Source organism: Miscanthus floridulus, chromosome 19 (assembly GCF_019320115.1).
Source record: "Miscanthus floridulus cultivar M001 chromosome 19, ASM1932011v1, whole genome shotgun sequence".
NCBI classification, from domain to species: Eukaryota; Viridiplantae; Streptophyta; class Magnoliopsida; order Poales; family Poaceae; genus Miscanthus; species Miscanthus floridulus.
The window spans coordinates 75,382,702-75,409,213 of NC_089598.1; the positions used below are offsets into that span (position 1 = coordinate 75,382,702).

At 43.9% G+C, this 26,512-nt stretch overlaps 1 protein-coding gene across 2 annotated transcripts; it reads right to left on the bottom strand.

Annotated features, from left to right (window-relative positions):
- Positions 1–21,918: 21,918 nt before the first annotated feature.
- On the bottom strand, positions 21,919–25,943 carry LOC136529185 (suppressor protein SRP40-like). 2 transcript variants are annotated; one of them, XM_066522270.1, is made up of 2 exons: positions 25,505–25,943; positions 21,919–23,567 (listed from the first exon to the last, which is right to left on the bottom strand). In XM_066522270.1, exon 2 carries the CDS (start codon positions 23,557–23,559, stop codon positions 22,216–22,218), a length of 1,344 nt encoding a protein of 447 aa, XP_066378367.1. In that variant the 5' UTR covers positions 23,560–23,567; positions 25,505–25,943; the 3' UTR covers positions 21,919–22,215. The 2 variants fall into 2 exon arrangements, with proteins under 2 accessions (XP_066378367.1, XP_066378368.1); XM_066522271.1 differs by lacking the exon at positions 25,505–25,943 and adding an exon at positions 24,577–25,427.
- Positions 25,944–26,512: the final 569 nt, after the last annotated feature.

Genomic DNA, 26,512 nt, shown 5'->3' on the forward strand with positions numbered 1-26,512 from the left:
TCCTGTGTTCCTACACAACATGTTCCCCTTAGAGAGATTCATGGGAGTCCTGAAGAAATATGTTCACAACCGTGCTCGCCTAGAAGGAAGCATCGCCAAGGGCTATGGAACAGAAGAGGTCATTGAGTTCTGTGTTGACTTTATTCCCGACCTTGACTCGATTGGTGTTCCTGAATCGAGACATGAGGGGAGACTAAGCGGAAAGGGGACACTAGGGAGGAAAATATATATTGGTATGAATGATGATTATTTCAATAAAGCGCACTACACAGTTCTACAGAACTCCTCTTTGGTAGATCCGTATATTGAGACACACAAGGATCTCTTACGATCCGAGTTTCCAGGGAAGATTGAAGCTTGGATTACGCGTAAGCACATGGAAACTTTCGGCGGTTGGTTGCGAAAAAAATGTCAAGGTGATGAGAGCATCCATGAGCAACTGTATTTATTGGCTATGCAACCATCATGGCATATCGTCATATACAAAGGGTACGAGATAAATGGAAACATATTCTACACAGTAGCCAAAGATAAAAGGAGTACCAACCAAAACAGTGGTGTCCGCATAGATGCCACAGACCCGAATGGGAATAAGCAGACATATTATTGACGCATAGATGAAATATGGGAACTAGAATATGCACCTACTTTGAAGATCCCATTGTTCAAGTGCCAATGGGTCAAGGTGACCAGAGGCGGGGTAATAGTAGACAACGAGTTTGGAATGACAACAGTAGACCTTAGTAATATTGGGTACAAAGACGAACCATTCATCCTTGCCAAGGATGTGAATCAGGTGTTCTATGTCAATAATATGTCTACCAAACCAAAAAGAGGGAAAAACGATAATGACTCAACCAAAGAGCCAAAGCACCACATAGTTCTTTCAGGGAAAAGAGTCATCGTGTGAATTGAGGACAAGTCGGACATGTTAGAAGATTATGAAAAGGATGACCGAATTCCGCCATTCAAAGTGAACAAAGACCCTAGCATCTTGATAAATGATGAGGACACTCCATGGTTACGACGCGATCATAACCAAGGGACATACATAAAGAAGAAGTTCACTGCTGTACCCACTTGATAATATAGTGATTTAATGTAGTGTGTGTTTGAGATATTATGTAATAATTGTGAATTCAGATGTTTATTATGTCATGTTTCAAATTAAATCAATGTTTGATTTGGTGGGATTTCTCTCTCAAAAAGGTAAATTCGGATATTGAGTGATGAAAAATTAAAATATTAACGTTAAAATGATGTGAAAACAAATTTCCTGTCCAAAACCAATAGTTTTAATAATTTTAATTAAACACTATATTTTTGCATTAACGAAATAATAAATATTAGTTACATTATGTTTTATAATTGTAACAAAAAAATAAAAAAGTTAGGTTATAGATTTTTCCTATGTGCAATAAAGAAAAAGAAAATCCATATTTTTAACAAAATAATTTTATGCCTTTTATTTAATTTACTATGTATTTAACAAAAACTATTGCATTTCTATTGTATTTAACAAGACTATTGCTTAAAACAGGCGGGAAACGAAACTGCAGGCCACCTTTACTCCCGGGTGGGAAGCCCACCCGGGAGTAAAGGTGGGCTACAGTTTCGTGGCCCGCCAAAAAAAACCCTTTACTTCCGGTGCGTGTTACCAACCGGGAGTAAAGGTATACCCATACTCCCGGTTGGTAACACGCACCGGGAGTAAAGGTACCTTTACTCCCGGTTGGTAACTCGCATCGGGAGTAAAGACCCTTTACTCCCGGCTGGTGGCTGGCACCGGGAGTAATTCTCTCTGGTATATAACCGCCAGCGCCTGGCGTAGATCGATCCGCTCGTCTTCTTCCTCGTCGAACACCGCCGCCCTCTTCTTCCTCGCGCCGCCGTCCGTTCGCCTTCCGTGACACCGCCGCCCTCTTCTTCCTCGTGTGGCCTCCACCGCGCGCGCCCGTGCCCCTCCTCCGCGCGCACCCGTGCCCCTCCTCCACGCGTGCCCGTGGCCCTCCACCGCGCCCTCCTCCACGCGCGTCCGAGGCCCTCCACTACCGAGCTCGAGGTGATCAGTTCGTCTCTCTGTACATTCTCAGACGGTGCCCGGAAAACTTCAAAAAATGTTATATTTTGCTGTGATACCGAATAGATCTGAAACATAGAAATTTGTTCTCCTGAACTGAAAACATTTCTCTTTTGAAAGTGGAACATTGTTTCATGAATCTAGAACATTGCCTTTGCTCAATACAAGAATTTTTTCTATCTTCATAGATCAATGTTTGTTAACGAAATTTTATCGAAATATATTCATGTAGGGTCTTTTTTTGAAGGATTTGTTGTAGGATATATAATGGTCAAATAGGAACTCAATTTGGATACCCAGTTTGTAAACTAAGCGTTTTTTAGTTTATAAAAAGAGAGAATTCCTTATTTGACATTGGGAAAATGAGTCGTTCCTTTCTTGGCCCTGAAATTTTCTTCGTTCCTTATTTGACACTGACTTCAACTTTCGTTCCTAATTTGACACTGCCGTCAATTCCGTTAGCTAACGGTGTTAACTGACCGTTAAAAAGACGTTTTTGCCCCTAGAAAAAAAACGGCGAAGCAAATTTGAGAGGAAAAAAAACCTGCGCCCACCTCTGATGCATGCGCCCAGCTACAAAAAAAAAGGCGCAGGTTTTTTTTTCTCTCAAATTTGCTTCGCCGCTTTTTTTTTCTAGGGGCAAAAATGTCTTTTTAACGGCCAGTTAACACCGTTAGCTAACGGATTTGACGGCAGTGTCAAATTAGGAACGAAAGTTGAAGTGAGTGTCAAATAGGGAACGAAGAAAATTTCAGGGCCAAGAAAGGAACGACTCATTTTCCCAGTGTCAAATAAGGAATTCTCTCTTATAAAAAATATCACATGTGATGATGTAAGCAGTTTTGGTTGGACTTGCATGCATGGCTACAGACAATTTGGGCCACAAGAAAGAAAAGTCCAAAAAGAAGATAAATTCTTATCATTTCAGAAATAGTAATGGTTATATTAGCAATAAGACACATATACTTACATTTCATAATGACTTATACTTACATTATCAGCATAGAATTTTCTCATATGATGAATGACTACATGGTTCACATGGTACATAGGATCACAACATCACGCACCGACACCGCCCCGGCCCGCCTCATGTCGTCGTCGTCAGCACACCAGCCACCGTGCCGACACGTATATATACGTCATTTGTATTCATATGCATGTATATATACGTCGCGGAGCACCGCCGCCCTCGTTCGCCCATGCGTTTCTATGTATACGGCGGAGCACCGCCGCCCTCATTCATCCATGTGTACAGACATATATACGGCGGAGTGGAGCACCACCACTCTTGTCACACCGCCCTCTCTCGCGGCCTAGTCGATCAACATTCGTATTATCGTTATCGTTAACGCTAAACAATCACACCAGGGTGAACCGCGCTGTTGATGTCACCGACGTGGTTCGCCCTAGTCACCGATGTAATTCGCCCTCGGCTGTTTATGTATAGCCCTAATTCGCCCTAGTACTGACGCAGTTCGCCCTAGTGTGGCGAATTGCGTCCGTGACCGAGGGCAAGATTTAATAATGCATATTGTTCGTAGATTTTACGCATGTAAGCAAAGATTTGACGTACTATATATTGGTTTTGTTTTTTGAAGCTAGATGGCCAACCCGAGAAACATGGATGAGGAGGAGTTGATGATGAATTTGATCAACATTGGCACTCAAGTTGTCGGCGATGATGGTGCTAAAAATAACGTGCAAGAGGATGCAGATGACGGGAGTCAGTACTTAGCTCTTGAACAAAATGAGCAGCAACATATTGGCCAAGTATATATTTTTTATTATTAGCTATATATATTATCATATGTCTTATGTGTGCTCATGACATTAAAAATAATGTTTATGTTTTGTAGCCCTCTGGATCGACATCAACAACTACAACGAAGAGTAAAAATGTTCGAGGTCCCAAAAAGCCATTGGAGGGCCGCTTCATCATCTCGGAGTTCAATGTGGATACAGGAGAATCGGGGGGCCGAATAAAATAAAATTTGTGCACCACTGTGGTTACCTTGTACGGGACCGGCTCCCGATTAGTACCCGTGAATGGAAGAAGAAGACCAATGCTCCTCATATCAGTTTTGTCTCCGATCGTGACAAGACGTTAATTTGGAAAGATGTCTTGGTACATTTCACGCTCCAAACAGATGGTTATGATGATATAATAGATGGTGATGAATTGAAGGAGTGAGTTAGGGATTGGGCAATGAAGAAGATGGCCACCCAGTTTCAGACTTGGAAGAAACACCTATACACGACGTATGTCAAGAAGAACATAGCACCAGATTTTACTGTCCTAGGCCCGATCTCAAAGCAGAGGCCCTATTGGGATGAGTTTGTACAGTACAAGACTTCGGAAGAGGGTGTGAGTCGGGTGATAAAGAACCAACGTAATGCCCAACAGAAGACATACCACCATAACTTGGGATCAGGTGGCTACCCGACTTCCATTAAGAAGTGGAACAAAATGGAAGCAGACCTTCTTGCCAAGGGTATCAGACCAGAATCACTCGAGTGGGGAGAACATGCAAAGAATTGGTTTTTTGCTCATGGGAGAACACTAGACCAGGAGACAGGGAAGTGCGTTTATGGCGTAAGACTGCAAGAAGCAGCAGAAAGATTGTTTTATGCTCAGAGAGCTACTGCTAGTGGTGCGTTCAGGCCCAACAGAGAGAAGGATGAGCTGACATACGCCATCGGGACTATTGAACATGGTGGCCGAACTAGAGGCAAAGGAAGTGTCTCATGGGAGCATGGATTCCCTCAGGACAGACCTTCCTACAGAAGCCGCCAAAGAAAGAAGGAAGAAGAGGCACAGCGGCTCCAGAGGTTGGAGGAAGCGGTGCGTGAAGCACAGGAGCGGAAAAAAAACCTTGAAGCGAGAATGCAAGAGGAAATAAGAAGACAAGTGCAAATAGCAGTGAGTGCAAGCAAGTAGGCATCAGAGCCAGGAATCAATATTAGCCAATCTATTCAGTTGAAAAGCAGCTGCGCTTCCATGGAGATACCAAATCAAGGGGACACAGGACTGTGCTTCCCTATGGATGACGTCACTGAACCTTGTACAACGTATGAGCTACACATTCCGAAGGGGAATTCCACAATCAAGGTGGCTATCGGTCTTGTTAATCCTATCGATCGAACCAAGACACCAAGGATTTATGGAAATATAATCCAAGAAGGATATGCTACCATCTCGGTAGATAAAACTAAAAAAGGTTTTAGTGATTTGCCTCTTGACATTCCTGGAGGTGATGGCGAGAAGACTCTAGGAGAAGCGGAGAAGACATTCATTCTATGGCGCAAGCGCTACATCATCATTCCAGGGATGTTGGCTCCACCTCCTCCTGAACTACCTCACCATAGGTACGTACAGATAAAAACACTACATCATTAATTTGTATTGGCTTAAATAATTAACAATCTGCTTATAATAATATGTCATTCCTTTTTTTGTAGAAGATCCTCCCCCAACCTAAATCCAATTGTTCAATCGCCAGATCATCATAGTGCTCTGTACGATGACATTGTGTTGGAAGGTGAGGCTGCATCCACACCATCTCCAAGGAGGTCTCCAACGCCGCAGCCGCCACCTCCAAGGAGGTCTCCAATGCCGCTGCCAACACCTCCAAGGAGGTCTCCAACGCCTTCCCTGCCCCCGCCTACCAAGAAGCCTAGCAAGAGGCCAGCCCCTCAAATGAAGAACCAGTCCCCGCCTGCAAAGAAAGCCACCGTGAAACCAAGGACTATTCCCAAAATAATATCTGAAGAGAAGAAAGAAGGAACTGATGCATTTAAAAAAGATATGTCTAGATTCTATGACAAACTTAAAAAGAATCAAGAAGCAAGGAGAAACTCGGAGAAACCGTACTTCTTCGTAGCTCCAGATATTCTAAGAAAAAGGGTGGCTTCTTACCAGCAACAACAGCGGGAATCTCATAAGCCGTCCAAATCAACGTTATCGGACTATGACCGTACTCTCACCAAGTCAATTGAGGTAGCACAGAAAAAGAAGCGGGCAGGGAAAGGAGTTGCCCAACTCGGACAACAAGCGCACCAATCAGTCCCCCCGCTAGTTGTTGGTAATGAATATGGTTCGAATTTAGGATTAATGCATCAGGAAAACATACCTCCGGATGTCGATTTGGATCACCTTGGTGAATTTATTGATGAGACTGGTCTCGACCTTTACCAGATGTTTGGTGATGGAAACATTGAGAGTGCGGCGGAGGTTGATATTTGGAAGAAAAAATTTGTACTAGGCTAGAGTCTATACAACCCTTAAGCCTTATCTGATTTGGGGACGCAAATTTACCTACTAAACAAGTGGTACATGCAGGCATCTACCGGTGGAGACTTCTGCGTTGGTGTCAGAATTAGAGACGAACATTGGTTCCATGGCGATGATGTTATGTATGTTGACTTTGCAGAATTTCATCAACTATGCCACCTGACCTCTCTGGACAAAGTTATCATTAGCTGCTATTGCCTGTAAGTAATAATTCTTTCGATCTATTATTAAACTCATCATATGTGTGTATATGCATATAAATTATCCTAACAAGTACTATATATATGTAGATTTACAATGACAGAGCTCAAAAAGGAAGGCTGCAATGAAATTGGTTTTGTTGATCCCCATATAGTATTCAAAGACCCAATTACTCCAAAGACTAATTGGAAGTCTGAGTCAGAGAGTAACCTCATGAACTTCTTAGTGAACCAACGCCACAAGAAGGATATACTCTTTCCCTATAACTTCAAGTGAGTGTTAATAATGTCGATCATCCTTAATGGCCCATATGTTGATTCTAGTTAATTAATTAGTGTTATGCGTTATATCCTATAAACACATGCAGCAATCACTGGATATTGATGGACATCGATCTGGTGAAAAGTCACTTGATAATCTATGACTCGATGATAAAACCACAACAAGACTACCAAGATATGATAGATATTATCCAAAGGTAATTTCGGGATCTCTAGCAACTATATATACACACAAACATGATGATTAACTATATCTGATGACTTGGCAAATTTTTTATTGGGCGGTGTTTGGAAAACCTTTATTGAGAAGCAACACATGGAAAAATACAAAGCGCCACTGAATGTAATCCCTTTGAAAGTAAGTCCCCTGAATCGCATCATCTTTATTAATTAAACATATAGCTTTCACCGGATCACCAGATTAGATGACAAATCTTTTTCTCGTAAAGTGGTGCCTAAGGCAGGAACATGGGAACAACTACTGTGGTTACTATGTTTGCAAGTTTATCAAGGTGGTCTCCCAAAGAACTCCTACAGAGAGACTCAAAGTACGTTAAAAATACACTATATATTCATTTAATTATTATTATTGATTGTGTTACTATGTCTTTATATATATGTACATATATTAATTTATTTTCCTTTAATTCAAACCTGTAGACTCGATGATTGGAGGAAAAGGTCATACGGCAAGACCAAATCAAAGCAATTCAAGAGTCTATAGCCGGATTTTTTAATGAGCAGGTCATCGATTCCAAGGGCGAGTTCTACTTCGACCCAACACTGCCATGGAAACCAAGCTAGAGGATGAGAGGAAACTTGTTATATCACAACAACTGTAATGCAATCTTTTTGTAATATATGCACATGAAATAATATAATGTAAAATACACATATGCATGCATGCATGTAAATATATATATGATGCATGCATATATATATATATATATATATATATATATATATATATATATATATTTCTATGCTTGAATTGTGTGATTTAATACGTTCATTGTGCTTGAACCGAAACATACTATACGCGCGTATAAATATATAATTAGCAACGTACAATATGACTTCAAAAACCTATTTTAAAAAGAAAAGAAAAAAGGAATAAAACCTTTAGTCCCGGTTCGTATTACCAACCGGGACTAAAGGTGCTGGCCATCGCGGCATGTCAGGAGGCACCTTTAGTCCCGGTTGGTAATACGAACCGGGACTAAAGGTCCTCTTTTAGTCCCGGTTCCTGACTCGGGACTAAAGGACCCCCCTTTAGTCCCGGATGCTTGCTCCCGGGTGGGGAACCGGGACTAGAGGGGGTTCCCCACCGGGAGTAAAGCTCTGTTCTCTACCAGTACTACCTAATACATATATGCATAAAATTTTAAGGAAAGGCTTAGAGGGGCTCCACATGCCCAGGATCGGTAGGGGGGCTAGAGCCCCCTAGCCCCACCGCTGGCTTCGTCACTGGTGACATATATATGTTCGGCATCAATGTAGCGTTACCCCTTGTACTAATGATATGGACATCTTGTTTTCTATTATGGAGCCATGTGAATTTTGGTACGGTCCTCAAACGTTCATGATTAGTTACCTTCTGATCCACAATTTTTTCTACACTTTTATTAGATAAATGCTCGAACTTTTACACTACTGTGCAGAACATTTGCAGAGATACTGTGAAAAATGGTTTTTTTAGAGGCGGTTCACCACTGAGTGATGATTTTTATTAGGAGCGGCATTCAACCGCTGCAATCAATTTACAGGGGCTGTTGGTTTCCGATGACTTCGGAAATACCAACTGCCTTGGAAATCATTTCTTAGAAATTTTAAATTTAAGAAGACATAAAAATAGTAAAAAGATTTAATCTCAAGAACAACCCACTAGCTAAGTATCATGATCGCAAGTCACTACAAACTCACTAGTCACACGATTTTTCGTGTAAAATACACGCATGCATTTCTTAAGATTCAAACCCATGACTTTTGCCCTCACGCGTGGTATAACATTCATGCTTTCATCATCTTATTCTAGAATTTTATACTTAATATTTTGGCCCTAAATGATCTAAAATGAAAAAAAAAGTTTCAATTACAAGTTCACGTGGCCGATCACTATAACTTTGGTGGCATCATCCGTACAGGGCGACTCGGGGGCGACTCAACCTCTACCGCCCAAGCCTCCCACCGCACCTGCTCTTGGCCACCGCCACCGCTCTTCGGCTAGCGGTGGTGGCGGCCAGTGGGGGCGCCCAACAAGGCCACCCCCCGCAACAACTTCCACCACTTCCCTCCTCCCCTCCCCTCCCCTTCCATATGCTCGAGCTTTGGTTTTTTCGACACCAGAGGTGAGCAAGATGACCGGACGACAGACCGAATCCGTGTCTTCTGGGGCCAGATCTGTCGACCCCCGCCCTAGATCTATGCACCCGGGTGGCTCACCGTCAGCCATGGTCTGCCCAAAGGCGTGTCCGGAGACGGACGACCAAGAGGCCCCAACGGTGAAGCTGTATCCCTCTCGAGCGATCTCTGGGGAGTGGGGACGCCACGCGGGGATGCGCCAGCGATGCTCATGCTGGTGGGCCTCCGGACTTGCTTGCCTCGTTTCGAGCAGTAGCAGTCCGACATGTCCGCCACGGATCCCGTGGATTCGGGTCCACTGGTCCTGGATCCGGCGCTACCAGGACCGACAGGTGGACCGTGCGGCGGGCACGACGGCCGACGAACGCGAGCGGCGCGGAAGAGGAGGCAGCCCCTAGAGTCCATCCTAGCCGCCAACATGGGCCTGTCAGCATGGCCTCCTTGGACGCGCCCTACTGCCCGGACATCGGCAAGCTCGGCCTGGGCAGTGGACGCGACAGCTGCAGCAACCCTGCTGCCCCCGCTCCTGCTACATCTCTCATCAGCAGCAGCAGAAGACCTTGTCCTGCGCCCCCATATCTGGCACGACGAGCATGAATAGGCCCTGCGCAATGCGTGCTGAGCTCCGGAGAACTCTCTCGGTGCTTGGGCCCTGCTGCTCCATGAGCCAGCGCCTCCTGTTGGACGACGACACCTTCCTCCATCCTGGTAGCAGCAGGACTATGGCGGCGACGGTGGTGGCGGTGACAAGGCTCCGGCGTCGTTGCTCCCCTCTAGTCGTCGACAAGTTTGGTCTGCCACGTTGAGCTCTGGGTTTGTTTCTGCGTGCATACGGAATCTAGGTGAAAACCTTACCTGGCTATTGCCCCAGGCTAGCGATGACAGCGCATTTGGCATCATCTCCCTCCCTAGATGTGTCGCTGTAGATTTCAATTCTCGCTACTGTGAAGGCCATTTCGAGCTGGATGCATCCGCTGAGCAGGTCTCGAAGCGAAAGCCCTTATGAGCCTGGTGCTATGGTTGTCGCGTGTCATATCCGGTTTTAAAAACAAAACCAGATTCATCATATGTGTGCCCAAAAAATCCACATATAACAACATAATAGAGGATATTAGAAACAATGTTATACAGCAAAAACATACTTATAATTAACACTTACATCAGAGTATAGCGGAACAGTTACTAATTTTTTCTTCAGGCTCCAAACTTCATAGGGGACGGCGGACTGGGGGTGACATACGCCTAGCACTCCTCAGAAACTTAATCAAGCTTCATCTTCTGTTACCCATTCGAAATTTTTATCCAAGTAATTAAAAAGTAAAGCAAGCGTAAGCAAACCACCGCTTAACAAGCATAATATGAGGGGATGTAGCCTCAAGTGGTTTGACACGGCTGAACTGCGGTAAGCAATTTTAGTAGACCAAGTTTTATCATTAGAACCTGAGTTGCTAAATTATGCGAAAGCTCTAGTTTCCACATGATCATAAACAATGGCAATATGACAATAATGAATAAGCATGAGCATCAGCATCATAGTATAATAAGAACCCACAATTCTATGAGTTTTCCAAGCTGCTCATGACTATGAGCACGGCTGTTATAACAGTCTTACACTCTGCAGAGGTTGTACACTTTCACCATGAGCGGTGATTTACCCTTTCGCCTGAGGTGATCAACCTCTTGACCCACTACCAAGGAAGATCGGCAGGGTTCACTATGAAGTCTTTTAAAGGTTCGTCTAACAAGGTAGTAGACGCTAGGTTTTCAATTGGCAATGAAATATAAAGCCCCCCTTTCGAAAGGCACATTTCACGCAGGCTATACACATAGGGATAGAGGCCGCACTATACTCAGCTCGGCAATCCCCTTTTACGCCCTTTCAGGTAACCACTATCAAGCTAGAAAAGTTCCTTCTACTGAACCAAAGCCAAAGCCATGTAGCACTCATGGTTGTACTGTAAGTCCTGGATTTTGCTGACAGATAAGTCCTTATGATTCCATGTTGCTAAAAAGCACATTTTAAACATCATTGCATATGCCATTAGCCAATATTACGGAGCTTTCATCATTAAGTAGAGCAACTAGCAAGAACTACCCATATGCATAAGCCCAGTAGGTAGCAAGGAATAAGGTAACAAAAGTATACTAGGTAAGGTCTTAATGTTTCATCATATTAGACACATGCGCATGAAAAGATGATTATAATGTTATTAGGTAACAAGGAGCCTCATATTATACTTGCCTTTTACACTTCCTCAAACTTCCTTATACTTTGCTTCTAGTCACCACCTTTCTGATCTTCAGTGCTCACAAACGGTTCTTGTTCTACTCGTAGCAAGCACCATGCATAGGCAAATATACAAGTAACAAATAAAAGCAACTAAGAACAGTACACCACACAAGAGAAAATGTCATGCTAAAATAGAACTACTTGCTATGGTCGCGAGAACGCAAGAGACACCGAAAACGAAGCTATGATACCAAAAGAAACGACTACCGAAAGATTTATATCACACAAGAAACAACTATGAGCTTGATTTAAGTTAATTAAGACGAACTATGTAAATAGTATTAATTCAGATTAATCAAAACATGTTTAATCTCAAAAGTCAAGTTAAAGCTAACCATATTTTATTTATAAACATATCTCATATTGTTTAAGCCATTAAACTTTACATTGCAAAAGAAATAAACATGTGAGAGCATCTAATTCAAATTTAATATATGTGTTTAAACTAAGCAAACTTATAATTTGAAAAGCATATTAATGTTTGCAATTGGTCATATTAATATTTGTTTATAAAACAGCCAAGTATATACCTATATGGCTTTTAAATTAGAAAACTAATTGCACATAAACATTAATGACATTAATATTTCAAATTATAAAATTCAGAAATATTAGCATGGTCGCTTCTAATATTTAAATTACGCCAATCCAAAACTAACGCAAAGGAAACAAACTAAATCAGAGCTAGGATGATGGAAGTTCGAAGAATTAAGATGCAAAAAACTGAAACGGTACACGGGAGGTTTGCTAATTACATGCAAGATGAGATATGGTCGTGTGTGTATGATGAACATGCACTACGTCAAAAAGCATTTCTAGGGGCGGTTGTAGACCATTTGTAGAGGCGGTTTGCCCATCCGCCCCTACGAAGGGTCTCTACAAATCATGTATTTGTATGGACGGTTCTCAGGCCACCCCTACAAATCGATTTGTAAGGGCGGCTAGTGTTTCCAGCCGCCCCTATAAATATATTTGTAGGGGCGGCTCTTATTACCAGCCACCCCTACAAATAGATTTGTAGGGGCAGCTGTAGTACCAGTCGCCCCTACAAATAGGTATTTGTACGGGCGGTTCAATCTAGAACCGCCCCTATAGTACATTTTTCCGCAAAAAAAATCAAATTTTCAATTCAAAATCACTTTGCCGAACGTCCCACAACAACGTTCCGAACAGCATTCGCGTTGCCGAACGCCCCGCGACCAACGTTCCGAACCGCGTTCGCGTTGCCGAACGCCCCGTGACCAACGTTCGCATTGCTGAACACCCCACGACCGCGACTACAAGCATAAGAGTATTCTATAAACTACAATTACAAGTCCAATTCACATGAATATATACAATCCATCATTAAATATATAAATTCCATACACATTGTTATCAACATCCTAGAGCTAGCCTTTCAGTCTCACGAAGGTGTTGGTACTGAGGATTTGTACCTAAGTCAGACTCTCGGTCATGATAGGCGCCTCTGACGTGTACAATCTGGTCCAATGTGAAGTTGCAAAGGTCACCGACGAGCTCTAAGAGTTGGTCATCCTTGTATGGGTCTCTTTTCATTCCTTTCTCTTCTCTCCACTACAAGAAAACAAGTTTCAGTTTAGTATTTCATACCATTTACGAAGTTTTTATACTACGGGTAAAGAGGTTCAAACATACCCTTAAAGGGTGTCTCCTGTAGGCACCGGTGTTACCCATCATACAATATATATAGTATCCACAATGTACACTCCCAGGCTTCTGCTTGGGGCACTGTGTGTTTTGCATATGAAAATGTTAAGTAATGCTTTTGACAGCCATGTAACGGAGTACTGAAGAAGTAAGTTACACATAGTGTTTTTATAGCCAGCTTTTCCTTCCTTGCTGGATTATGCCTTCCATGATGATTAGTGACATAGAACCTAAATGCCCTATTCGAATTATTTTAGCAAATACAACTTGTTAGTATCCAAAAGTGAACATTACAAGTATGTATACAAACATATAAGCTAATGAGGATTGTCGATATGTATACGTCTTGAGAATCGATATGAAGTCTTTGTATGTCACCGTGTCCTTATCTAATGAATCAAAGACCCATGCCATGCTCCTCCCGATGTCGATGGCTATACAAATCCAGTGGTTGCTGCATGGATTTAATCATAGAACTAGATAAGCCCTTTTGCATCGAATGAAATATATCGAACAAAGCTTTAAGTATAGAGTTGAGCTTACTCAAAGTTGTATGGTAGCCATATAGTAGAGTGGTGTTGGAGATTTTTGAAAGCCAAGGCAATATATGCCGCAACCTTATGAGACTCTTCCCTTAGCTTCGCACTACGGATGCGCTCTTTCTCCTAAAGAGTCTTTGCAGCTGCTAACTCTTTGGTATCCAGTGTCCACCGTTTAGGGTAATTAAAATTTGTTTGGGCTATAGCTTGAGGGTCTACATACCCGGCTTTCACACTTGGCATTTGTTTGACAATGTGCACTTGCATTCTACAAATCACAGCGTGGGTTAGTTACAACAAAATTCAAAGATTACATTCATATCATATCAGGAGGACAAGGACTTATAGGCACCACGTGCGAATTAGATTCATCTCTATTTCTCCTAGGTGAAAGCATGTGTGCATGTCATTGAAGTCAAAGACAATTTTCCCGGCTGGGCTTCCAAATGTGCCGGTGGGAAAGCATGCTTGTATGATATCTATGCTCGTTGGGAGAACATGCAAGTACCAATCATGGAACCTTCTCATTCCAAGTGGTAGGCGCTGGATGTCCCGGTTTGGTAGGAAGGGCTTGCCTGTTTCATATTTTTTTGGGCAATCCTTTGACCATTCGATGGCATCAACATTTGGATACTGCTTTGCAATTTGGTGAAGTTTGCTACTAACGGCCTCCTCAGAACCCCGTGATGGGACTTTTTTCACTTGGTTTTCAGGCTTGAATTGATCATGGGAATACCACTTGGACACCGACGAGACGTCTTTGATCGGAACATAAACTGGCCTTATGTGGATTGGAATCTTCTTTCGGAGTTCCCATTCAGGCACGTCCTTATCTTCTTGTGCATCACCTTCTTTAGGAGGCACTCGTTGTTCATGTATCGGTTGTGCTTGTTGAGAAGACCGTGGCATCTCATGATGCACTTGCCCGGTACCAGGGCAGGAATTCTTCTCTGCTTTGCATCGTTGCCTAATAGAGTGTCCTCTGGGGGCTAAGATTCTTGTACCACCTTTTTTGTACCCTTCTTATCCCTCTTTTTCCCCGTGGATGGTTCATCCCCACCGTAAAGGTCATTGTTCTTGTACCGGCTGGCCCCACACCGGGGACATTTATCCAATGACTTGAACGTTTCACCATGAAAAAGTATACAGTGGTTGGGGCATGCATGTATTTTTTCAACCCCCATTGTTAATGGACTTATGATCTTCTTCGCTTGGTATGTGTTGGCGGGAACTGAGTTTGGTTGTGGCAGCACCCATGACAGGAGATGCAATAGATCATTGAAACTACAGTCTGACCAGCTGTACTTAGCCTTCAGGATGAGCAGCTCAAGCACGAAACGTAGCAATGTCCAATGTGTCGGACAACCCTTTTCAACACCATACACAGTCTCCTTCGATGCTTTTGTCACTCTTTCCAAATTTTCTAGACCTTTCGGGCTATTTAGTAAAATCTCTGGTCCAAGGGTTCGAATCATGTCATCTAAATCATCTTCAACTCCGACACGTGCTCCACCATCATTATTGGCACCACTTTTGTCGTTACCATCCCAACCACCAGCATCACCACCTTGTTCATTGCCAAACTCGAAATCCATTTGTGCATCAAGCTCGGCTGAATATTGGGACAGGGATTCTATGGTTTCATCGTCATATTCCTCCTCATCCTCGTCGTTAACAATAACCGTTTCACCATGATGAATCCACACCGTGTAGTCCTCAATAAATCCTCGTATAATCAAATGTGATCTGATGATAGTCACATCTGTCCATGCCATACGGTTCTTGCAATCTTTACAGGGGCAAATAATTGTATCCTTATTCTCTTTCAATGTCGTTGCATGCTTCGTTGCGGCTTCAATAAATTTATCCACCTCTTCACGGAAACCTGCCTTGAACCTTAACGAACCATATATCCAAGAGTTCCTGTACTCCATCTTTAACAACAACAACAAAACAAACATTAAAGGACTACTTATTCAGATATATATAAAAATTAATCAAAGTAATAATTATTTGAGAATAATTGTATATACCTCAGATATATATGAATATAAATCTAATATAATTACATGAAGCATACAAACACACCATGGTAGAGGAAAATTAATTAATGGCCCATTTATCCATAAATAATTAAAATACATATTTATTGATTACAATAAACAATTTCAAAGACAACAATTAGCAATAATTATACTTTACCCAATATCTTTCGTACAAACCCTAGTCCAATTTTATCAAACATAAATTTACAAAAAACAAAATTAATAAAAAAACCAAACCCTAGATCTAGATCACATGCACATGAAACATCCATAAAACTAAGTAATGGTTCACTAAAATCAAGAACCATGGACCAAATAAGGGTATGGTCTTGTTCCCCTCCCTAATTTACCCTAGTACATTTAAAAGTTGGGTCTAATTTGCTCATAAATAGCTCAAGCACCATAGAAGAGAGAGAAAAACAAAACTATAATTATTCACTAATCAACCATTAAAACTTCAAAAAAAGTGTGGAATAGCATTTTCTTACCTTCTACAACCTCTCCACCAAAGGATTTAAGACCAAAACCTTCCTCCTTAGTAGAGCAATTTTTGGGAGGTGCCCAAGGCCTCCCCACCTTTCTTTCACGGGTTGGATTGAGTGACCCGAGGAGGAAGAAGGTGCTGCCTCAGTTTTATATGGGGCCATTTGTAGGGGCGGCTGGTGATTGAGCCGCCCCTATAAATAGGAGCTATAAATACGGGGCCATTTTTAGGGGCGGCTCAATCACCGGCTGGTGATTGAGCCGCCCCTACAAATCAGACCCTATTTGTAGGGGCGGCTCGTAACACCAGCCGCCCCTGCTGTTCCATTTGTAGGGGCGGCTGGTGTCTGGGCACCCGAGCACGTCACTGTAGGGGCGGCTCCATCACCAACCGCCCCTAAAAAAAATTGATCCGTCGCTAAAAATCGTTTTCTACGTAGTGATGTTAGCATAGGAATTGGGTTTGTTTTCCGCGTGCAAGAATAAAGAGAGAGCTCTGAATGATAACGGAGGGGTAGATAAAGTATTGAACTTGCATGGAATCAAATCATACGGACTGTAGTTTGATCCAATAGATGGCCTAATAAGCACGCCCAGAGTTGGATTGACGCATCTATATATATTCAATGAATAAAGAAAAGGTTAGTACAAAGTCTGGAACTTAACTGCAATTGTCGATGCTTATTGCTGGCAGCCTTTAATGTACACATGTACAGGGATGGAACATTCAGAACTGAATTGCAGCAGATGATTAGCGGTGGCCTGCTGCATGTGCCCGACGTGAATATGAACATGATGTCCGGCTGGAAAGATTTGCAGGGCATGTGCATGGCAGCTTGCTAGCTAGTTGGAACACAGACCTTAGGGCTCGACAAGCAGAGAACGCTTGGCTTCCTCACCTGCTCGGGCAGCGAGAGCCCAGCCAGCCATGGCGACCAGGAAAGGCACAGCGGCGGCACGTCGGCAGGCGCGTACATACGATCGATGACTGCATATGGATAAGCAGCAAGGGGCGTAAGGGAAACATACAACGTGCATGGTCTAGGACATGGTGTACACGACAGGGGAGAGAGCGAGGAGTACATGGAGGTGCTCACCAGTGGTCAACTGCATGCAGATTGCATTGACAGGGCATGCCGAACTAGACGAGAAGAGGGACCTCCTCCGGCGATGCATCTGCAAGTGGGTTTAAGAAGAAGTCGGCGATGATTGCTCCAAGCGACGATCGACTTGCAGCTCGGCCTGGCAGGGACTGGAGATCGCAGGGGCTGGCGGATCTACGAAACCTGGGCGTCAGAGACAAATCTCCAATCTCGGTCTTGATGGCAGCGAGGAAATGTCGGCGGCGCGTGACTTCTCTGATGTACGCATGGCTGTGTAGGTGACGATGGATTCAGGCCCTAGGGCATGTTTGGTGGGTTGGTGTGCAGGAAACGAAAGCAGGAGCAGAGTTCGCCTGGCGAGACTTTATTGGGTCAAGGCCTCCTGGTTTGCACGCCGTGATTCACCCAGGTAAAACGCATCCAGGTGGATCGATTCCATCTCCAATTCGATCTGCATCGGCCTGGGTGAGATAAACAACACCTGTCCGTGGGGCCTGGCCAGCAGAGGAACAAAGGAAGGGAGCAGCAGGGTTGATTACGACCTGAGTGCTCAATTGTGAGCTGGCTTCAGGGACGTCAATGACAAGGAGGGTATGGAGCGGAGTACATGCCAGTGATCGATGAGGCCAGGCCACAATTCAACTCGAATCAGATTGCTGGGATCCCAAATAAAGATTTAGATCTCATAAAAAGATATTTTGAGGCATCCAATAAATTAGATTTTCCTCAGATAAATGGGAAAAAGTTTTAGCAAAAATCAGAAAATTCCCGGCGAGGATATATTAGAGACGTGTTGATGGACGATGATCTCAAATGAATTATTTGGAGCGGAAGAAAGATTTTGGGAAACTGCAAACCAAAAAGGTCAAGATTAAGAAAGCAGGGATTTGATTTACAAAAAAAGACACATAAACCGGAGAAGGAAGATCGACCTACTAAACGTATTTTAATGACTTTCCTCACTCTCAACACACAAGCAATAAGCAAACATCAGATCAAACAAAAGCCCGTCAAATTAATACAAAAAAGTTTGAAGATTCACATTTTCTTTATATAACTAATTGGCGCTGACTTAAACTAAATTTAGTAAATTTTATCCAAATATTAAAACATTTACTTATTTAGTGTTTTCTATGCATAACTCAAAATTAGAAATTTTGGGGTGTGACACCGCGCCCAGCACAACCTTGTGCTGCTCTATAGTGGCTCTCCCACCCTATCTTGTTGTTGATCTGGCTACCCTCCTACCCCTTGGCTTTTGCAAAAACTAATTGCTGTCATGTGCTCGCCATCAATGGCTTGCTTTGTCATCCTCTAGATCACTTGAGTGCTCCGCCTCATCATATGCTGGGTTGTGGGGACCTTGATCTCTTCTCTGGATCTCCTTGTTCTCCTCATAGCGGCCCTCCCCCTTTGAGGCTTCCTTCCCCCAAATGGTGTTGATGTACGTTAGTTGGAGCCTAGATGCACTCCTAGGTGATGCTACTCACGAATGCCACCTGTCGGTTCCTACTCAATGCCTCACAGCTTCCTGGCTGTCGTCTGTTAGATCCAACTCAATACCTTAAAGCTGCATGTGAGCTAGAGTTCTTCAGAATACGTCATTAGTGGTGGCACATGTTAACAAGAAGTGCTTGCACTAGCTTCGGTCAGTAGGCAGAGCTGGTAGCTGAATCGTGTTGTGTTTGTTAAGTGTTGTAATTCTACTCTCTCTCTCTCCCCACTCTCGTCGAGTTCTAATTGGCGCCAAGCCGAACTTTAGGGTCCTTGACCCACCCATCACCAGACCCCGTCTGGAATCTATGGTAATATATTTAGGTGGGGACTTTTGGTCCCCCGGTGTTGTGCTAAAAAACTATAACTTTGGTGCTTTGGTATGGAACATGTCTCCATTTGAAAAATTAAAAAATATGAGAACATAAAACGTATTTTTTGGGACTATGAACGACCTCAAATAAACATAACGTCAATGATAGTTTTCTATCTTCTCGAGCTCAAACTTTTGTTAGCTCTATAGCCTGGCCGAGCTCTCTTCCCCTCCGCATGCACGCAACAGTGCAGCTGGCTACCATGGACATGTAGTTAGGAAGAAGAAAGAGGCTGATGCATGAGGGCCACCTGTAAGAGGGGCAAAAGGGGCATTTCAATCTTCTGTTAGCTACCGTTTTGATGGTAGTGGCATATAGGGGTCGAAGAAATCCAAGTGATGGTTGAGAAGGAAGATGAACTTTTTAATGGCTAACGAGAAAGTTGTATATTTTATAATGGCTCACAAGGGGATTGTCTCAAATATCTAGGGTGACCAAGAGAGGGAAGGCTTTTGTGGCTGAGAGAAGTTTGGGACGGCTCTATGCATGGTGTGGGGAAAGATTATATTGGTTAGGGTTTACAATGGACTAGGCTCCCGTTTTGACATGTTGGAGGCATTTACAGAGGCAGTTATACTTGTGGCAGCCTCTAAAATAAGAAGAGTGGTTTGGTTTTGGCAGACATGGCATCACAAATTCAGGTTAGTCATCCAACATGGTACCACATCAGCAACGAGAGAGGTAAATCAGACTACGTTAATAGTTCAAAAATAATTAGAGTATAAAAAACATAGAAATATTTTTTCAAAAGAAATCACGATTAAAATACTAAAATCTAATTTAATCTTTAAAAAATTGTTTTAGCTCGAAAATTAAGAAACTAATTTCATACATTTTCTAAAATCATGCTCTATATTATGGTTCCTAACTTTTGTTAGTAGATACTCTTTCTAGACTGAAATAAAGTGGCAAAATAGTAACCCATTCCTGGCACGAATTTAATTGATAATTGTACAACATAGGCTGCCCCATGAATATTTTTGCGGATGGGCTAGTGCTCGGACGGTCTCCCACGCCCCCGCCCGAAAATATGGAAATTAGCCCCGCCGCATAAATCCCGTGCCAGCACCCCGCGTCCCAGATGTAGCACCACCTCCTGCATCGCACCACGCCCCCCGCCTTGCGTCCCATCCTGCTTCGACGCCACCAAACTCCATGTCCAGGTCGAGCTCGAACTACCGTGGCAAGATCCAAGGTAAGGGAGAGGACAGGAGAAGGCGAGGCGCGCCGCATGAGGTAGGAGCCGAAGCCCTGCAGTAGGTCGCTATCTGCTAGCCACCAACGCCATTGAAACATGTGCAATACCTGATCTACTTTTGAAACATCCAGATGAAACATTTGCAACTTGCTCCTGAAGATATATGGATCACTTGAAACATGCGTCTGAAACACTTGAAAAAACACCTGAAAACACTTAAAAAACAATTCCAAAACATATGCAACATTCAGATAAAACACTTGCAACATAAGTGTGAAACATATGCAATATCCAAATAGACACTTGCAACATACGTCTGAAAAAACAGATGAAACATTTGAAATATATACTTGCAACATATGTGTATAGCCATTGCAACATATGCAACATCCCGATCTACTTTTGCAATATCCATATAAAACACTTGTAATATACCTCTGAAACACTTGAAATATACACTTGCAACATGCATTTTTCACCCTTTTTCGTACGACGTAGAGCAGAGCGGGAGAATGGCCGGTTCTGGCGAGCCAGCGGCCGAGAATGGTGGCGCAGCCTGGCAGCAGCCAGCTGTGCCTGCGCCTGGCCTGGGCCCGTCCAGCGACGACCCCTCTCCTAGTCGTGTGGCCACGCGCAGCGGTTGGCGCCTGCGCAGCTACTGGACAGCCAACAGCAACGCTGAGTGGCCAGACCTCAGCGGTGGTGAGGAGGCGCAGTGAGGCACGAGGAGCGTAGTGGCGAGGCAACTCGAAGCTCCACTCTCCCCAACCATGGCGAGCACAGGGGAGAGAAACGAAGAATGAGAGAGATACCGGTCGGGGGCGCACAAGAGGGAGCAGGGGCGCGGCCGGAGCGACGAGCGAGAGGCGGGGTGGGGTGTGCGATAGGCGGGGGTGAGGTTCGAGTGGTGCGGGATGGGGTGCGCACAGTGAAAGCGCGGCAGCAACGAGGCAGAGCGGCGCGCAGTGCAGACCGTGGCATGTAAGAGGCCCAAACCGAACCGGAGGCATATTTCACTTTCACAGGGCAGCAACTAGGGCATCGATGGGCTTAAAGAAAAAAAAAACTACGGCATCGACTGGCGCCTCCATTCTTCCTGCTGTGTACTTGACTGCTGGCTGCTGCTGCCTGCTAATTCTTGTGGCCGCTTGCACCTTTTTGGCATTTCGGAGACATCGTAGTAGTGACTTCCATTATCTGAGTGTGAACCAGGTTTGACTTCTATGAAGCCAGTATGGAGGCAGATGATGCCAGTACACTTTCACCACCCAATAGCCAGTATGAACTTTGGGAAATTATGCCAACTTTCAGTTCGCAGAATCACAACAGCACTTCACCAGGTAACCATTTGCTTACCACAATGGATGGCCATCAAATATGAACTGCCTCTGAAAGTTCGTATATAAGCGCATGATAATGACATGGTTGCACAAACAAATTGACTGTAAATGAAAAACATGGGCGTACAAACCCACAAACCAGGCAGAGCTCGTTTCGCCCGCACATAGATGCAGAATATCGTAGACTTTGTCATAATATCCAACAATTCACAGAGTACCATGTAGAGATCAATAACCGTGCAGCAATAATGACTCATTCTAGTACAACTTGACGAGAAATCATGCCATAAGCAATAAGCATAGCAGAGAACTAATCTTGCGATCCACACAATTGTACTTCGGCAGTATCAACTAAAATCACGATAAGCCACCACGTGAACAGTTTTTCTATGTGCACTAGCCCCTCTTCAATCTCCAGGAACAAATCTGTATACTAAAACAATGTTCGTGTTTCGATGGTGGTATCACTGGCTTTCAGTTTTACCGGTTTGTTCAGGGCCGTTACCATTTGAGTCATTTGATCCAGAGCTGCCATCAGCCCCTTGAGATTCATTGTGCTCGTCATTGGTGGATGTGCTAGTTTCAATCTTGGGATCCACCTGCTCACCATTGTTAGACGTTTCTGTAGCTCCATCACCCTTGTTAGATGTCTCTTCTGAAGAACCATTCACTCCACTGGAAGAATCTCCTTGGGAGCTCTCTGCCTCAGTCGAGACACTGCTGTTCTCAGAGTTCTCTTCTTTGGAATGTGACGCTTCAGTGGTTGTACCTGTTTCCATGCCCTTGTCATCATCACCAGATGCAGTCTCAGTATTTTCTTCTGCAGAGGTGCTATCAGATGAGTTACCCTTGTCATCACCAGATCCAGTCCCAGATGATGCTGTTGCACTTTCATCTTCCAATCCAGTTTCAATATGGACAGCCTGACCAGTGCCATGCTCAGATGAATCTGAGGTAGTGGAAGTTGCATCACCTTGGTTTTCACTGGCATCATTTTGTGAATTATCAGTATGAACTGATGGTATATTCCCTGTTTCATCAGGAAGACTGCCAGTAGCATGGTCATCAGTTGCTTCGGCCTTGGCAACATCGGGAAGGGATTCAGAACCATTTTGAGTATCAACTGCCTCCTTTTTCTCACCTTCTCCATCTGATCCATTCCCACTTCTACTTGCACTGGTTGATTCGTCACCTTGCACCACTTCATCATGAGACGTTCCACTTGCCTCCCCAGTGTTTTCCTCTTGTGCATGATTGTTTTGGGACATATCATCTCCAGTTGAATTGACTTCACTTTTACTCTCAGCAGCAGAGTTGGATTCAGTATCATGCTTGCCTTCTTCTGCATGACCGGTGGTTTCATCTTCATTGTTATTATTATTAGCTTCTGTATTACCATCTGCACTGTTGACTTGTCCTTCTTCCGCTTCTAACCTCTCAGTGTTTCTCTTGTCATCTTCATGCAAGTTAGTACTGTCTTTATCGAACACAGTTTCTCCAGTATTCTCATTATGATCAAAAGTATCTGAATGATGATCTACAGCACCTTCCTCTGGTTTAGTTGTTACATCAGAATTGTCGCCAACCATGTAACTACCTGCCTTTTCTTTCCTCCCCTGGAACGTGCTTCTATCATTATGGGCAAGCTGGTCCTCAGCATCATCCAAGTACTCGTTTTTCTTATCAAAGGAATGCTTCACCTGATACAGGAGCCAAAAAATAACACCTAAAAGTAAGGTAGCTTGGAGTAGTGTTTTGATTCTTGATCCCCTGTTCCTTTGGTTCCGGCTATTTGAATGATGAAGCATGTTTACACCTGGTTAAACAATGCATAATGAACGTGAGGTCACCAGTTAGTACCAGTCAGCACAAGACACAAAATATAACAAGATAATCTGAGTAGATGGTCGTGAACATAGCACAACAAAAACAGTAGGTACAATAACTGTATTCCGTAAAATCTGCCAATGTTACTTTCATGCTTTAGTGCTAGAGAAGCAGCAAAGTACACACAAATATTAAAGCTAGTTTTTGGGTCGGGTAGTTTCTGAGTGCAACTCCAGTGAAAGATGCATGTCAGGAACTTAGGATCTACTCCCTCCATTCCAAATTATAAGACGTTTTGGTTTTTCTACATACATATCTTTTCCTATGCACTTAGACATACTCGTCCAGAAATGATAGCCATATTTGACCATAGTAAAAGTCATACAAAATAAATTTTGACCCACAATTTCTCTTGTAGCATGTAATCAATTGCTAAAGAATCAATATCACCTTAGAGCTACTTTGAACACAAATCTATTGATGTAAGTTTTATGCTCTAAACTTGCACATAATTTGACTAATTGTTGGTCAAACTTTATAAAATTTGACTTTTTCTCTAGTCTAATACACCTATCACTATATTTAAATACATAGTTAAAACAATGTATCTAGAAAAATCAAAACGCCTTATAATTTGGAACGGAGGGAGTAAGATATAACAGAGCAAATATGGGTTCAGAAGGAAAGACTCTGTCCTGGTGAAAGGATGTCCAACTATATATACATACAACCACTAAGCATGGTAAGAGAAAGCAAAAGATTCGCATAGTTTATGCAATTTTGTTTGCCAAACGAGAGAAATATTGGAACATAAGATAGAGAGGGAGTGAAAAGATGTACATAAAAGGAAGCATTTCGAAGGCCATAGGCCCATATAACAGAAAACAGTATCGAATATCAATTTATGTGCTGCACGCATGGAGGAGTATTGAATGCAGCTCTGCTTTCCCCTTTCTTCAAGCAACAAGCACGAAGCACAATAAAGCATACATACATACATGGTAGCAATTTATGCTCTCAGCTCCTGGGGACACATCTAGCCGCAATTTCACGGGAAGCAGTTTCCAGATCAGCATATGTTTAGCCGGATTCAGAAACAAGCTAGTTAACAGAATGTAAAGTGAGTTATTGAGGTTCAAAATGAAGACATCCGAAACATTCTTGTCAAACAAAGGCATCTTATCATCTTATGGAAAAACAGGAATCCTAATCTAATCCAGAAGCTGGTACGACACCAATTAAGGGCTAACAGCAGCTAATAGTATAGTAGTATAATATGCTGAATTTCCAAAGGGGTAAAAAACCCTGTCAGTCGGTAGATTCCAAAAATAGGCAGCAAGTTGGACGGGATTTGAGCAAGAATGGTTGAAGAAATGTCACTTCCCTCTTCCGTTTATGGCTGGATTTGCAATGCAACCTGGAGCATGTCAGGTCACACCCACCCGAAGCCAAGCGTACTGCTGCTTGAACTTGAACCCCAGTCCCCAGAAAAGGAACCTGGACTCACTTGCCGATCCAATCGTGTGGAACAAGCAAATTGAGCACAGGAACATCACAAACCCTTGTCCATCTGAATGTACGTACACCCAGGCAGGCCGCAGGGACATGGTGGCAACTGCTGCCCACGAAGGTCCCCCCTGGAGAGTAGAGAAAGGGCGAAGCAGAGTAGCAGACAGGGGAGGCAGATGAAACGTGGCGCGGAATCAACTAGGCTAGGCGAGCGGCGGCAGCGGGACACATTTGCTCGCTCCGCAGCGAGCGCGCCGGTAACCGCGCATGGAAGCTACTACACGGTACACACAGTCGTCCGCCACACACTCGGTGGAGAGAGGCCCGATTCAGACCTACGAAACCAAGCGCCTCGCGAGCAGTACGACGTTGGAGGGGGAGCGCAGCGCAGACGAGAGGGTCGAGGAAGGGACGGACCTGGATGGTTCCGGCGGACGGCAGTTGAAGGCGAGCCGCCAATGGCGCCGGACAGCGAGGCCGGCGGAGGACGCGATGCGGTAAGGCGGGAGAGCGGGGGTGACTGCCGCGTGACCCGGCGATGACCTGCGTTGATGGATGATGATGATGGGTTCGTTGGCGGCGACGTGGTGGGTACTGGGTTAGATCTGGGACGTGAGCGTCGTGGGGAGGGGGGCGCTGTTTTTTTTTTTTTTTTGCCTGTATGTACGGAGTACTTTCTCTTTTTTTTTTTAGTTTTCTCCGGCGGCGTGCATCTGTCGCGGCCTCGCGGGGTATTTTGGGTTGGCGCTGGCCAGGACTGGATCTGGCGCTCGTGATTTGTCCACGGCCTCGGCCGGGCCGCTGCCTGCCAGCCTGCGGCGTGGTTGCGGTCGCGCGCCTTGGATTCTTCGCTCGTGGCCTCCTCCCCCCTCCTGCTCCTGCCCGCCCGCCCGCGTAGGCGACAGGCGTCGCACCTGCCCCCCTGGTGCGTCGTACGGTGGACTTTGATTACTGTACTGCCTTTACACACGTCGGAGATCCAGCTGCACGCCAGCGCTTTGACAAGGACGGTACTGCGTGCGGCGTAATTATGTGGGCGCCGGCACCAGCTTCGTCACAACGCCGCCGAGATCGTGATAGGTTGGCCTACAACACCGTAGAAGTGTTAGATATTTAGGTAAATTTAGACATATTAATCCAAAAAATTAATAAAAATTTGCGGCAAACATGTGATCTAACCACTGTTTGGCTCTCTAAAATGTAACGCAACCTCATTACAGAGGGTTTTACATATGTTTGTTTTTTTTCCTGATGATGTTATCTGATTCTATATCCAATTCCAAACTAAGATCGCAATCTTCTCATTACACTACTATTTGATACCATTTCCATTTACGTTATCACTGACTGAACCAAACACCCTGAAAAGTGTTAGATGTCTCCGTTGATGAAGAGTTAAGTGCAACGGGAGTATACGCTTTGGAC

Coding starts and splice junctions, on each gene's coding strand:
- LOC136529185 (XM_066522270.1), bottom strand. CDS start 23,559: ATGCTTCATCATTCAAATAGCCGGAACCAAAGGAACAGGGGATCAAGA.